The following is a 13,487-nucleotide window of genomic DNA, read 5'->3' as shown; positions in this document are numbered from 1 at the left end:
TTGCAAAGTTTAATCTAGAATGAGATTGAATCTCGAAGAGAGCGAAAATATAGGTTGCGATGACATAAATCTTCGTGTAAATAGGTACCTTTTTTAAATAGGACCGAGATAATTGAAGCGAAAAAGGTCGAAACTTATCAAGAATTGAAAAAATGGGTCATTTCCTTGTAACGCTAATAAATAAATGTGTCTGCAGACGACTCTTTAATTATTGATTCGTCAAAAACATTGAAAATTGTGCGAAAAATTATCTTTTAAATTAATTTATATACAATTGATAAATATCTGATATTAATTAATATACATTTTAACTTTTTTGCACGATAGATTTGCATAAAAAATATTTATACTCTTTGAAACATGCATATAATTATGACTCGTGTCCTTTAGAAATTATTCTTGATTTTAGAAAAAAAAGACTACTTTTTCCTCTGTAATAGACACCACGAATTACGTAAACGATCTGATATTTTTACTTGCACTCGGGTGCATTACGTACATCGAGCTGAATCTCCCAAGGGAGTTTTTATCGGTACGCTTTTTTTAAAGTCCATCAGTTATCATTAGACAGCACCTAATATAAGTATGCTTCGTCCATTTCCTCGAACTTTGTCCCTTTTTAGACTCGAGTCTAACGATTCCGGCTTCTTCCGCGATAATTTAATTTCCAGGCTTCATTCGCGATAAATAATAAGCGAAGGAAAAAAAATTGGAAATTCTAATTACACTCTCGTAACGAGTCCTCGACGCACATGTGAATCGCAAAGACACTCGATCGATAAAACTCGCGCTCTCCGGCGAGTCACGCGATTCAATTTCTTCAAGGTAAACGACGCGAAAACTTTGTGCAAATAGCAATCGGGAGATTAAAACGGGTAATTTATGTTTCTCAGGTGTATCTAATTGGATAACGTTACATAAAATAGAGGTAAAGTGACAGAAATAAAAAATGACACGTTGAAGAGGCGAGGGAGAGAAGAAAAAACCTTTGCGTTTCAAACTTAATTTATTCTCTAAAGCTATTATACTCGAAGAATTGTTTAATTTTTGCGTAACATCAATCGCGTGCCTTCGATTGCCGAGTATATTATTTTAAATTACTCGCTACGCCTTTAATTACGTCGTGGAATTGTTATTCGGCGGAAATATTTAATCTTCGGAGACACGAAGGGTTAGATCGAGAAAAATGGATAAACAGCTGGATTGGATAAATATCTTGACAGATGCTTGAAAAACATTTATTTCTTCCGGGATAATTCCTCGACATGTACGTAGATGTTTGCAGTGAAATTTAATAATAAACGTAAAAAAAATCGAAATTTGACAAAAATATTTAAAATCCAAATACTTTTTCCAATCGTTAAAATAAATTTAATTTGTATGCAGTGTTTCTTAAACTAAGTCAGAGTTTTTAAGGGCGTATTCTAGAAATCAAAATAAGAAAAAAGGTTTCTATAAATATAGATCCAAAAATGTTTTTCCTTCGAGTTATAGCTCCCTTAAAGTTGGGTAAAAAAATCGAAAAATGTATTATAACTCTCGGAGATTTTGAATAGGTTGCGAATACTTCATTTTTATGATTATGATTTCGACAATTAGATGTGATTTTGGGAGGGAAATACAAGGGGTTCGTGGAACTTCTCTTCTTATTTCGACACTTAGAATAGGCCCTTAAAATCTCTGACACAGTTTTAGAAACCCCTTGTATACACTTGCTATATAAAATAAAATTGGTTATTATTGAAAATAAAACATAGACGAAATGTGAAAAAATCCGGAGCATGTTTCTCGCGGAAGTAATAAGGTGCGAGACGAGCAAAAAATGAGTCCGGCCGACAAGGCATGTTCGATATACGCGAGAAACGAAGGGAAGGAGGGTACATGGCGTGCTCGAGTTAAATGACCAATCTCTCCCTCTTGACCCAATTCGTAAAACGTCCTGTGCCACGCACTCCGCGTGACGTCACGCGCGCAGATCTCTCCTCTCGTGGCAGTTGCGAGAGTAGTGAGTAATGCGTGAGGGTGCGTGCAAGGCCAATCAGCCGGCCAGCCAGCCAGTTGCACGTCAACGTGCTAGTGCTGGTGCTGGTATTCGCCTCCTGACTCCTCAAACGACAACGGCCGAATATCGACCGCCTCTGTGACAAATGGCTCATCCGTAATTTCGTATCTATACGGAAAGACGTCCGGCTCGGAGGAGTGCGAACCAAACCCCGAATGAATACTTGATCGCTTCTAGTCGATCTTATAGCCCTTTCGTGTTAGATGTCAAAGAGTCTCCATCGATTATTGCCTTTATTTGGTCGTTCAAAACACGCAACGCACAGTTTATCATATTAACTGCGGCCTTGATCGTATTAACTTGGGGTCTCAAAGGGACCATCTAATGGACTAAGAATTTTGATGCCCGGATATCGCGTCCGAACGCCCTTCTGGCGCGTGCTACAAAACCATCAAAGCACGCTTTACATATACGCGTGTGTGTATGAAAATAGATTAAATCTTCTTACTCTTTTTTTCTCACCTTGGGTGAGGTCTGTGAAATTGACCACATTTGTTTATAGATAATCGTTTTTTCTCCGCCATGCAAGAAAAAAATAGTAAAGAAATTGGAATAAATTTTATATGTTTAAAATAATCGTACTTAGGGATGCTTACGATGAAATTGATCGTTGACTTTTTTATTTATTTTCAATTTTCCATTTTTGCAAGGTGGACGATTATTTATGGTCAAACACAGATAAATGATGAGCAATCGACATACGTACATAATTTTAAAAAATTATTTCGTTTTAATCTCTTTTTGGAAGGTGGACAAAAAGCAATTCGGGATAATCGAATGAATTTTGTGAAAATTCGCATTACGGGGTGCCAATTTCGCAGACCTTTAGGGGGCGATCTCGCGATATTTTCGAGGGATTTAAATTATTCACGATATTGTATATCGCGGCCACGATATATACGCGGGCTGAATAATATCGATCTGCAATAAAGCCCCTCGCGCGCGTGTGTCTCTCTCATAAATAATTTAGTTCTGTCCCGTTTACGAAATTGCCTTTCGCGATTCAATGTCGCGCGATTTAACATTTGTAATATTTTGCAAACGTAATTTCACTTCTGGCCAGGAGAGTTTACCGCGTTCAACTCCTCTGGCGATGAGATCCAACAAGGCGCAAAGTATTTGCCAAGTCCGGCTATTTTTAAATGTACATTTCGCATTATAACCGGAGCTTCTTGATGATCCGGCCTAGAATTATATCGCTTACGTATATATACGTACGATCGATATAATGTATAAAACTTGCGTTTCTTTCTTTTTCTCTTTGTACCATTGTTCTACTATATTTTCCTTTAATCTTTTTTTTTTGCTACATTTTTTAAATATTTTTATAAGATAAAATTCTTTATTCTATATATTGAATTCTCACGCTTTTCTTACACGTGTATTTCTTCCATATACACGTCACGTTTTCAATTTTTCTGTTATAGGATAAAGAAGTATGGATGGGAAATTTTTTGTAATAGACTTTTATAGATTGTAAAAAATGTATTTAAAAAAATTGAGAGATGCATCTCCCTAAATAATCAGTTTCGATCATTTTTCAGATAGGGAGTGAACTAATATCGATTTGTTTTTTTATCGATACGTGACAGAGATGTATTAAATAGTGGCTATATATAGATGAATCTCGATTTGAGAAAAGATTATCTAAATTCTGCGATTCCTGGATTTGGATCATAAATTAGAATTTCAACAGATAGCGCATTCAGGGCAATAAAGTTTATTTGCTGATGCGCGATTACATAACGCACGGCAAACATTGCCAATTATTTATTACTCTCTCTTTTGCATACATACATAAAAAATTATATTTCTCTCAAATTTTCATTAATTTGACAAAGAAGTTCGCCCATTTTTATAGATGTTTTTGGGTCCAAAAGTGGGACATATATCAAATTGTAGGGCATCGTGAGGGGATTGAAAAATAGCTAATGTTCAAAACACCCGCTGGTCAATGTCATGACGTCATCAATGTTGATGTATAAAGTGTTCATTTGGGTCTATGCTTTCCCGCTTGCAATAAACTGATGATTTTTTTATTTTACAGTCGAACACGACGCCCGGAATTCTTATTTTTGTATTCATCCTTTTCTAAAGATTCTTTCTATATCCAAAACCGTCAAGGTGTCTTGGACGTAAACACGAGGTTGTTGTTCCCATATCATGGTTTGGTATCTAATTGTAAGATATGTTAAATATCTTTCAGAAGGTATATAGAAACTTATTTGTTATTTTGGACAGCTCTGACGGTGAGCCACCGACATCTTCAGAACATCAGAACTACTCCTGGTCGGGGTTCAAAGATCCAAAACTATTGTCTTCAAATCCTACCATTATTATCTACAAAATTGTACGCCCGATGACTGGGCCCGACAAACTTCGATCAGTAATCGAGCACATGGATACTCTCTCTCTCTCTCTCTCTCGATATCGATAGTATCGATAGATCGCAACTGAGTGTCTTCGATACGACTACCCGTTATATTTCATTGATGCGGCGCCAAGTGGCAAAGAGAACAATTCCGATTGTCTCTCTCTCTGCCGCGTGCGAGGAGACAACACGGCGCGTTAACGTGCATATATAACGTGCACGTTATTAAGGCGTTCTATGCGAAGACGAGACGAGACTCGAACGAGAAAGGGAAGGAGAGAGAGAGAGAGAGGACAGTAGTCGGTAGTGCCCCAGTTGGGTATTGATCCGTGACAGTCGGGAGGCGCTCGTTAGAGGTGGCTAGGTCGTAGGTCGCATGCGCGTTTCCACCGATGATTCCGTGTCGCCATCATCGACCCGCGGCCCGAGAGAAATAGAGCCGAATCGGTGAGAAACGCCAGAGAGAGAGGGAGAGAGAAAAAGACGACGGGGTCGGGTAGGGAGAAACGGGGAAAGTGGAACGAAAGAGCGAAACGTGGGAACGAAAGAGAGGGAGAGAGGATAGACCATGGAAATTATCATCCGGTTATGGCGCGAATGGTACGGTACCATCGCACTCTGTCTCTGACTCTGGCTCAGCTGGCGAACATAATGGATCGCCCTTTAAATCCCGCCGCGAAGACTCTCGGAAAGTTTAGGCTTTAGTAGCAGGTGCGGGAGATTTAAACACCCAACCCCGTAGTGAAGAGAGAGAGAGAGAGAGAGAGAGAGAGACCGGTTGAGAGGCTTGAAGAGGAAGCTTTTTTGTGTCATCAAATCATCGATTATTTACGTAGCGATTATATAGGAACGAATCGAAGTATAATCAATCCTTCGAAGGAGGGTTCCGATGCGCCCCAGAACCGACCCTGGCGACGACACGCGACGTCGACCCGCATGCGGCGCCGCTATCGCCGCGTCGTCGCGATTGCCGTCGACGCCGACGCCGACGTCGCCGCCGGCGGGCGTCGCGACGCGATCGTTGAAAGTTAATCCTTAATGACTCAAGTCAATGCCTCCCTCGCTCGCCTCGTTGCTTTAAAAGAAATATATCGTGTGCTCCTTTCCCTTCTGAATCAATTTCAATTCTCCACTCCATTTCTGTCTGACTAAAGAAAGACCTAGGAGTGATCTTTTATTTAACTGAATGGTTTTTTTTTTTTTTATATCAAAATGTTACTCTTTAGAATTTATAATTGATTATAATCTACACGGTTTCTGTAAAACTATGTAAGAGATTTTAAGGGTGTTCTAGGGGTTGATATAAGAGAAAAAGTTCTGATAAATGCATATGGGTCCAAAAATGCTTTTCCTCTGAGGTATGGTTCTTTAAAGTTGGGGGAAAGAATTGAAAAATATATTGTAGCTCTGTCGGAGACTTTCTTCACGGATCGTTGAAATTTTGCACAGCGTAATAATTAATCATGACTTTTATTTTTATGCGGTTTTGACAATTTTATTCGATTTTGAGAGGGAGATATGGGGGATGGTAGTTCTCATTTTTGGATCCACGTTTATAGGAACTTTTTTTATTATTTTGATCTCTAGGAGGAGATAGGTCCTTCAAATCTCCTTAATATCTTGGAATATTCAATTTTTTATTTTTAAATTACGTGTGTATATTATAATAATTTTGACGAGAAATGTTATGCTTGCGGAATATTAATATAATTCACCAGATTCTGTACAGACAAAGAACTGTTTTAAGAAAAAGAAGAAATTATACATCGTAATAATTAGAGGTGGATCGAATTGGATTGCGGTACCAAATATAATTTGCGCTTCGAGGAATTATTTTTATAATACGCAATCACCTAGTTACTGTGCTATTCGTTGACTGGCTCGGGGATATCTGAAACCGATGTGCGGTTACGAAGGACCGTAGAACAAACGCGATCCCAGAAAGTGATCTAATCGAGACCAGACGTCGAGCTTTCCGCCGCCAAAGCTCGACCACTTCCGCTTTCAGCGAGCCCGCCGACTCTGTTAACTCGACTCGCGAATGATAGCGACCCGCGCAAATTTGCATAAGGTCGAAATCGCGTTCATCCTGCGGGGGCGTACACGTACGTTTGTACTTTGCGTTACGTGTTGTATAAACTCTAGGAGAGAGGATGTATTTCTCGGTATAATACTTGCACGTCGGTATATCTAAAACACGAGAAAATTAATTTTTTTTTTTTACCAGTCTATTATAAAATATATAGAAAAATATTAAAATTTTCATCAAATTCTCAGGGCAAAAATTTCCCCAGGCCCGATACCAAGTAATTAAAATAAATCCTAATTGGAAATGTTTATTTTAATAATTAATTCTCTCCTAAAAAGCGAGAAAATTAGGCAAGAAATCGCTGTGAAATAAGACTATTAAATTTAAATTATTCTAATTTTCGAGATCAAGATGAGAAAATTCCGTCCATTTATCTCGGATTTCGCGGACGAAAAATTTGCGCCGAAAGGAGGAGGGAGTGCGGACAGGGGGAATTGTACGTATAATCGTATGGACAATCAGGCGAGGTGCGTATATGTGACCAAATTGCATAATCGTGACTTCCTCAATGACGAGGTGAGCGAGCGACGATGGATGGACCAGAGTAATGTAATACCCGTGAAATTGATCGTTTACATATACCTATACGTAAACCGGTGATGACGGACACGTAACGAAGTCCGAGTTTTTTTCTTTTTTTTTCTTTTTTTACGATGATAATCGTCGATTTGACGAATCGTTGGTCTTTTATCTAATCGCCGGCCGTAACGAGCCGCCGTGACAGAATTAACGACCGCGTGCAGCAATTGCACGCGTGTATAAACGCGTCACGAGTCTCGCGTTTCGTCAGTTAATCCATCCGGTACGTATGTGAGAATATTGTCGGTTTTCATGGCCGACGATGGAGGCGTCGAAGGATATCTCTGTACAATAAACTACACGTGTTGCTAATTTGTCGCTTAACATTCTTGGGAAAATATATGTATATGGCCGTGCAAAAGTAACGTATGAACGAGAATCATTCGTGTACATATATTCAATTATCGATTTTTCCTTTTATTTCTTTTTCTACTCTTTCATTTAAATCAGTTGCCTTAGATTTTGATCGATCTCGCAATTTTATTACATTAATTAATACTCTTGGAATTAAACGATTACCCTGATTTTCAGGATAAATTCTAAGAAAAAATTCTTCCAAACGCTCATATAAGAATGTATTCCAAAAAAGGGGGGAAAATGAAAAATTGACATCTTTCCTCCGAGCTTGCGATGTGGAAGAGACTGCATTTGATCTCGGAGTATTTTTTCGTTTATTCGGGAAGCCTGCTATTCCTGCGGAGATGAAAAGACGAAGGTTTCGGCGTTGATCGCGACTGTACAGCACGTCGCGTGGGTCGGCTTTCGTAATCGCGATTACGGGACCCGATTACCATTAAGCATTGAGGCATAGTGGACACGCTGGCGAGCGTGTCTCCATTCAACCTGCACACACTACCGGAAGCGGTCGTTATCCGAACGCGGTCGCGCCGAGGTCGCTCTTGAAAATCGGGCCTCCGCATCGCGAACGTCTCTTTTTCTCTCTCTTTCTCTCTTTCTTTCTATGTCTCTCTCATCGCGACGTCACGTGTCAAATACGCACGTGACCACGTGTCTCTGTCTCTTTCATGAGAAGGTCACAATTGCGACCGCGAGCCGTTGTGGGAAAACTCTGGGTCCATTCGTACCGGAGTAGCAGTCGTCTGCTCGCAAAGTGGCATGTCTGAAATTTCGAATGGAAAGTTTTAGGTGACGTAGGTAATTCGCGTACTTTTGCTTATTCAGCCCTAGAGATGGCCTCTCCTCCGAATGCTCGATTCTCATTTATGCGAGAGACACACACACAGATACACCCGCGCGAGAAGAACTCTTATACATATACATGTTATTATATTCATTTTGTCATATATCTACCATATATACATGTATTTATTTATTTTGACTGTTTGTATTTTGTTGTATCGCCCGCATGATTTATATTTATGATTTTTTTATTCGCCCATTTTTTTCAGCAGCATGGCCGCTCAGACTCGTACAGGGTCGCCACGTTACCCAACATTCGTGACGACAACAAAACCGCAGATGGGATGTATAAGGTATATTCAGAGGTGCAGACTCTACGTCCGCGCACGATTTCTACATAATTTATATATATGTATTTCCGGATCTGGACCTCTCTGCGTTTCTTCTTCTTCTTCTACTTTCGATCATCGGATGGGATAAACGAAAACGTTTCTCTCGCTTTCGTTGTCTTTCATTTTAATCTCTCTTCTCTGTCTTCTCTCTCTTCTCAATCTCTTCTTCTATACTTCTTGCCGCTTTCTTTATTTTATTCTAATGATCTTTGTAATTAAAACATTTCTTCACGAGGTAACACCAACCTCTATTCTAGTTGTAATGCTTTTCTTTATTAACTATGCTTCAACAATAAATCTCTTCGGACAGATTTTTTTTGCTCCTTTACTATCACTTCCGGATCCTTATCACTTATGACGTCGCGCTCTCGTTTTCATATCTGGTAACGCATGTGAAAAGAATTCTGTTTGTTCAGGCTTCGATCGCGCAACGTTTTAATCACGCGTTTTAATTACACGACGAGCAGAAATGTTCTCGCATTCTTTCAAGAAGATGGTTTCGTATTCTTTTCGATGGTTCGATGTAATGAGATAAGATTGCGCTAAATCTATTGTACTTTATGATAAAGGAGAAAAAAATCGCTGAATTTCTCTCTGAACAAGTTACGTGTCTTATCGTAGTTTTGTTTGCTCTGCGAATTTTCATTACTCATTAATTATTTTCGCTGATGTCGCTGATGACATTTGCGCGCGAAATTTCCAAACATTCCAGCGCAATCCTATCTCGTTTTACGGTACATACGGATATCATTACAACTCACGGTTTACTTCGTTCCTTGTTCGATTTTGTCGTTGCAATCGATATCTTCTGTTGCAAGAAGTCCTGTCCTCCTTCGTCGGTGAGTTTCAATCTTGTAATTCGACGTGTGCTTCAATAATCTTCTTCTACTTCAGCACACATTCCGATCGGTGTTGGGCTTTTTTGGGGCTTTGTCTATAATTAATAAATATGTTAATTAAAGGTTGTGGGTCTTAGCGTCGATAAATCGACGCGAATCCGAAATGATCATCGAGACACGTTTCGATAACGCATTTTTTTTCTGTCTGTTCCCGTTAACAGTCGCGGCGGAAGAGCCCAAAGCAGCGGAGGGGGGACAACCTAGATGACCTGAAGCAGGAGTTGGACATTGACTTCCACAAAGTCTCACCCGAGGAACTGTATCAAAGATTTCAGACGCACCCCGAAAACGTAAGTAATGTCAATGGCGCCTGGATCCTCGCCGCGGCCATGTTGGATTATAACGTCAGAGGTGGGAAAGCACACGCTGAAAATTCTGAAATTTCGATGAACACTATTTCAGATAGCTTTAGCACACTTTTAAAATACCTCGAAAATTATTCATTTCCTTTGACTCAATCAACAACTGTAAAAATGATCCTGATATCAGATTTTATCATCCAGACGGATCGGGTCTCATATTACAGTTATTTTACAGCTGTTGATTGATTATAAAAGGAAAAGGATAGAGTTTTCGAGATATTTCAAGAGTGCCCTAAAGTCATCTGGCATCTGACGTTACAATTCTAACTTGGTCGGCCAGGAAGCTTAGGGGGATCCTAAGGCTCTGTAAAAAATCCGAAAATTTATGAGTTTAAGTGCCAATCTTTTGATCGACTACAGATTGATAAATCCTTTTGCACAATTAAAGTATTAATATTAACAAGCAAGATTCATGGTCGAATTCAAATTCGCGCTGCTATCGGTACGACAGAGCCTTGGAATCCCCTTAATACGATATGTAAAAAGAAGAAATTTGTCGCTAATATATGAAAAATGTAACGCAACAGGGCCTCAGCCACGCGAAAGCAAAGGAGAACCTGGAGAGGGATGGGCCGAACGCCCTGACGCCGCCGAAGCAGACCCCGGAATGGGTGAAGTTCTGCAAAAATCTGTTCGGCGGTTTCGCCCTCCTATTGTGGATCGGTGCGATTCTCTGCTTCATCGCGTATTCAATTCAGGCCTCGACCAGCGAGGACCCGAACGACGACAATCTCTACCTGGGCATCGTCCTCGCGGCGGTCGTGATAGTTACGGGTATATTCTCGTACTACCAGGAGAGCAAGTCGAGCAAGATCATGGAGTCGTTCAAGAACATGGTGCCGCAATTCGCCACCGTGATCCGGGAGGGTGAGAAGCTCACCCTACGGGCGGAGGATCTCGTGCTCGGCGACGTCGTCGACGTCAAGTTCGGCGATCGGATACCGGCAGACATTAGGATCATCGAGTCACGCGGATTCAAGGTGGACAACAGTTCGTTGACGGGCGAGTCCGAGCCGCAATCGAGGTCGCCCGAGTTCACGAACGAGAATCCGCTCGAAACGAAGAATCTCGCCTTCTTCTCCACGAATGCGGTGGAAGGCACAGCCAAGGGCGTGGTGATCTGCTGTGGCGATCAAACGGTGATGGGAAGGATTGCAGGGCTCGCGTCCGGCCTGGATACCGGTGAGACGCCGATCGCCAAGGAGATACACCACTTTATACATCTCATTACTGGTGTCGCTGTCTTCCTCGGCGTCACATTCTTCGTCATAGCTTTTATTCTGGGTTACCATTGGCTCGACGCCGTCATCTTCCTAATCGGTATTATCGTCGCGAATGTCCCAGAGGGTCTCCTCGCTACCGTGACCGTGTGCCTCACTCTGACCGCCAAGCGAATGGCCTCGAAGAACTGCCTGGTGAAGAATCTCGAGGCCGTGGAGACCCTGGGTTCAACCTCGACCATCTGCTCGGATAAGACGGGAACTCTCACGCAGAATCGTATGACGGTCGCGCACATGTGGTTCGACAATCAGATTATCGATGCCGATACCACGGAGGATCAGTCTGGCTTGCAATACGATCGTACCAGTCCAGGATTCAAAGCGCTAGCCAAGATTGCGACCTTATGCAATCGAGCCGAGTTTAAGCCGGGTCAGGATGGTGAACCGATTCTGAAACGAGAGGTGAACGGCGACGCCTCCGAGGCTGCGCTGCTCAAGTGCATGGAACTCGCCTTGGGTGATGTTATGGGCATTAGGAAACGTAACAAGAAGGTCTGCGAGATTCCTTTCAATTCCACTAACAAGTATCAGGTGTCTATTCACGAATCGGACGATCCAAACGATACCAGGTATCTCTTGGTGATGAAGGGTGCACCCGAAAGGATTTTGGACAGGTGCTCGACTATATTTATCGGCGGCAAAGAGAAGGTAATTTGTAGTAGATTATGAGTGTTTTTTCAGCAACGTACACACAGATGATACTGTATAACACAGTGTACGATCGAGTGCTTTTCAACTACGACACAATATCGTATATACAGCTAAATTATGGTGTCCGACTGTGTTGGCATTTTGTATCACTTCTGGATATCAACATTTTTATATTTGATACTTTTTTCTAGAGCTATATTCCGGATATATAAGAGATAGTCTTTAAAAAAACTGACAAAACTTGATAAAGCTGTGTAACACTGTCACACTGTGCGATTGTATTCCGTTGCTGGAAAGCACTTTATATCTTTCTATATCTTTCTACATTTATCCATATTGTCGTAGGTTCTTGACGAGGAAATGAAAGAGGCATTCAATAACGCGTACCTGGAATTGGGTGGACTCGGTGAACGAGTACTCGGCTTCTGTGACTTCATACTGCCGTCCGACAAGTTCCCGGTCGGCTTCAAGTTCAACGCCGACGATCCCAACTTCCCGGTCGATGGGCTCCGCTTTGTGGGCCTGATGTCTATGATCGATCCGCCGCGGGCAGCGGTGCCCGATGCGGTCGCCAAGTGCCGTTCCGCCGGCATCAAGGTCATCATGGTTACCGGTGACCATCCGATCACTGCCAAAGCCATTGCCAAATCTGTCGGCATCATCTCTGAAGGTACATTCATTTAACAAGCCGTTCTATCGATACGCTTAACCGCGATAACAGTCAGATGACGTTTGAGATTAGATACCAGCTGTAATATCTCCGAGACCTCGTTCGTCGCTCTCGATTATGATGCTTTTATGAGTTTAATCTCTTAATGAGACGTAATTTCAGATAATAGGCCGCGCTTAAGATTTACGACGATCCTATTTACATATGGAACTTGGGGCAGTTTTATTGGAAGATATGCTGTAAAAAGGATGCGACTCAATAACGTGTCCAGCTATTTAATTGACAACATATATTTTATAACTATTCTGTTTGTCTTTAACGATAACAGTATGATAGCGACGGTGGTTCTTTTTAGCATGATTTACACGAACTTTATCGGTCATTAAAGTGTTAAATTCTGTGCAATATTTTTACAAAAAAAAAAAGAGAAATCGAATCTAATAATTTATTTTTCCAATATTTTTACACAGAAATGATAAAAAACCTAAAGTTCATTGTTTGTCTTTTGTTCAGATTTTATATATATATATAATTGCTGCTTTTGCAAATAATATAATATTATTATTTTTATACCAGGTAATGAGACTGTTGAGGATATTGCGCAACGGTTAAATATCCCAGTATCCGAAGTAAATCCTCGCGAGGCTAAAGCCGCGGTCATCCACGGAACCGAACTCAGGGAACTGAACTCCGACCAATTGGACGAGATTCTCAGGTACCACACCGAAATTGTGTTCGCCCGTACCTCGCCTCAGCAAAAGCTCATCATTGTCGAAGGCTGCCAGCGGATGGGCGCGATTGTCGCTGTAACTGGTAAGTTGTAGACAAAAAATGTTTTACTTTGCAACGCATAACGAAGAAACAATTCGATTAGTGTATTAAAAGATCTTTCATAATAAAATTGACTGATTAATTGTCGTGATATGAGAATTATATAATTGTAATGTAATAATTATGTTCGCGCGCAATGCCGTGTGATTATTCGCAATTGA

General features: G+C 41.0%; 1 protein-coding gene across 8 annotated transcripts in view; it reads left to right on the top strand.

Annotated features, from left to right (window-relative positions):
• The window catches only part of Atpalpha (sodium/potassium-transporting ATPase subunit alpha), a 76,356-nt gene that overhangs the window by 46,214 nt on the left and 16,655 nt on the right, over nucleotides 1-13,487 (top strand). For 3 of the 8 annotated variants that reach the window (XM_085484349.1, XM_029307131.2, XM_085484352.1), the window contains exons 2-6: nucleotides 8,511-8,594; nucleotides 9,694-9,822; nucleotides 10,422-11,822; nucleotides 12,171-12,495; nucleotides 13,072-13,308. In XM_085484349.1, the coding sequence (XP_085340475.1) occupies nucleotides 8,511-8,594; nucleotides 9,694-9,822; nucleotides 10,422-11,822; nucleotides 12,171-12,495; nucleotides 13,072-13,308 (2,176 nt within the window). The remainder of the gene's footprint in view (nucleotides 1-8,510; nucleotides 8,595-9,693; nucleotides 9,823-10,421; nucleotides 11,823-12,170; nucleotides 12,496-13,071; nucleotides 13,309-13,487) is intronic. The other 5 variants (XM_085484354.1, XM_085484355.1, XM_085484356.1 and 2 more) reach the window with 2 other exon arrangements.

The sequence above is a fragment of the Nylanderia fulva genome, unplaced genomic scaffold (genome assembly GCF_048542155.1).
Source record: "Nylanderia fulva isolate GAGA-0341 unplaced genomic scaffold, ASM4854215v1 Scaffold3, whole genome shotgun sequence".
NCBI classification, from domain to species: Eukaryota; Metazoa; Arthropoda; class Insecta; order Hymenoptera; family Formicidae; genus Nylanderia; species Nylanderia fulva.
The sequence above is the reverse complement of the archived record's forward strand: the minus strand, read 5'-3'. Positions and strand labels throughout refer to the sequence as shown.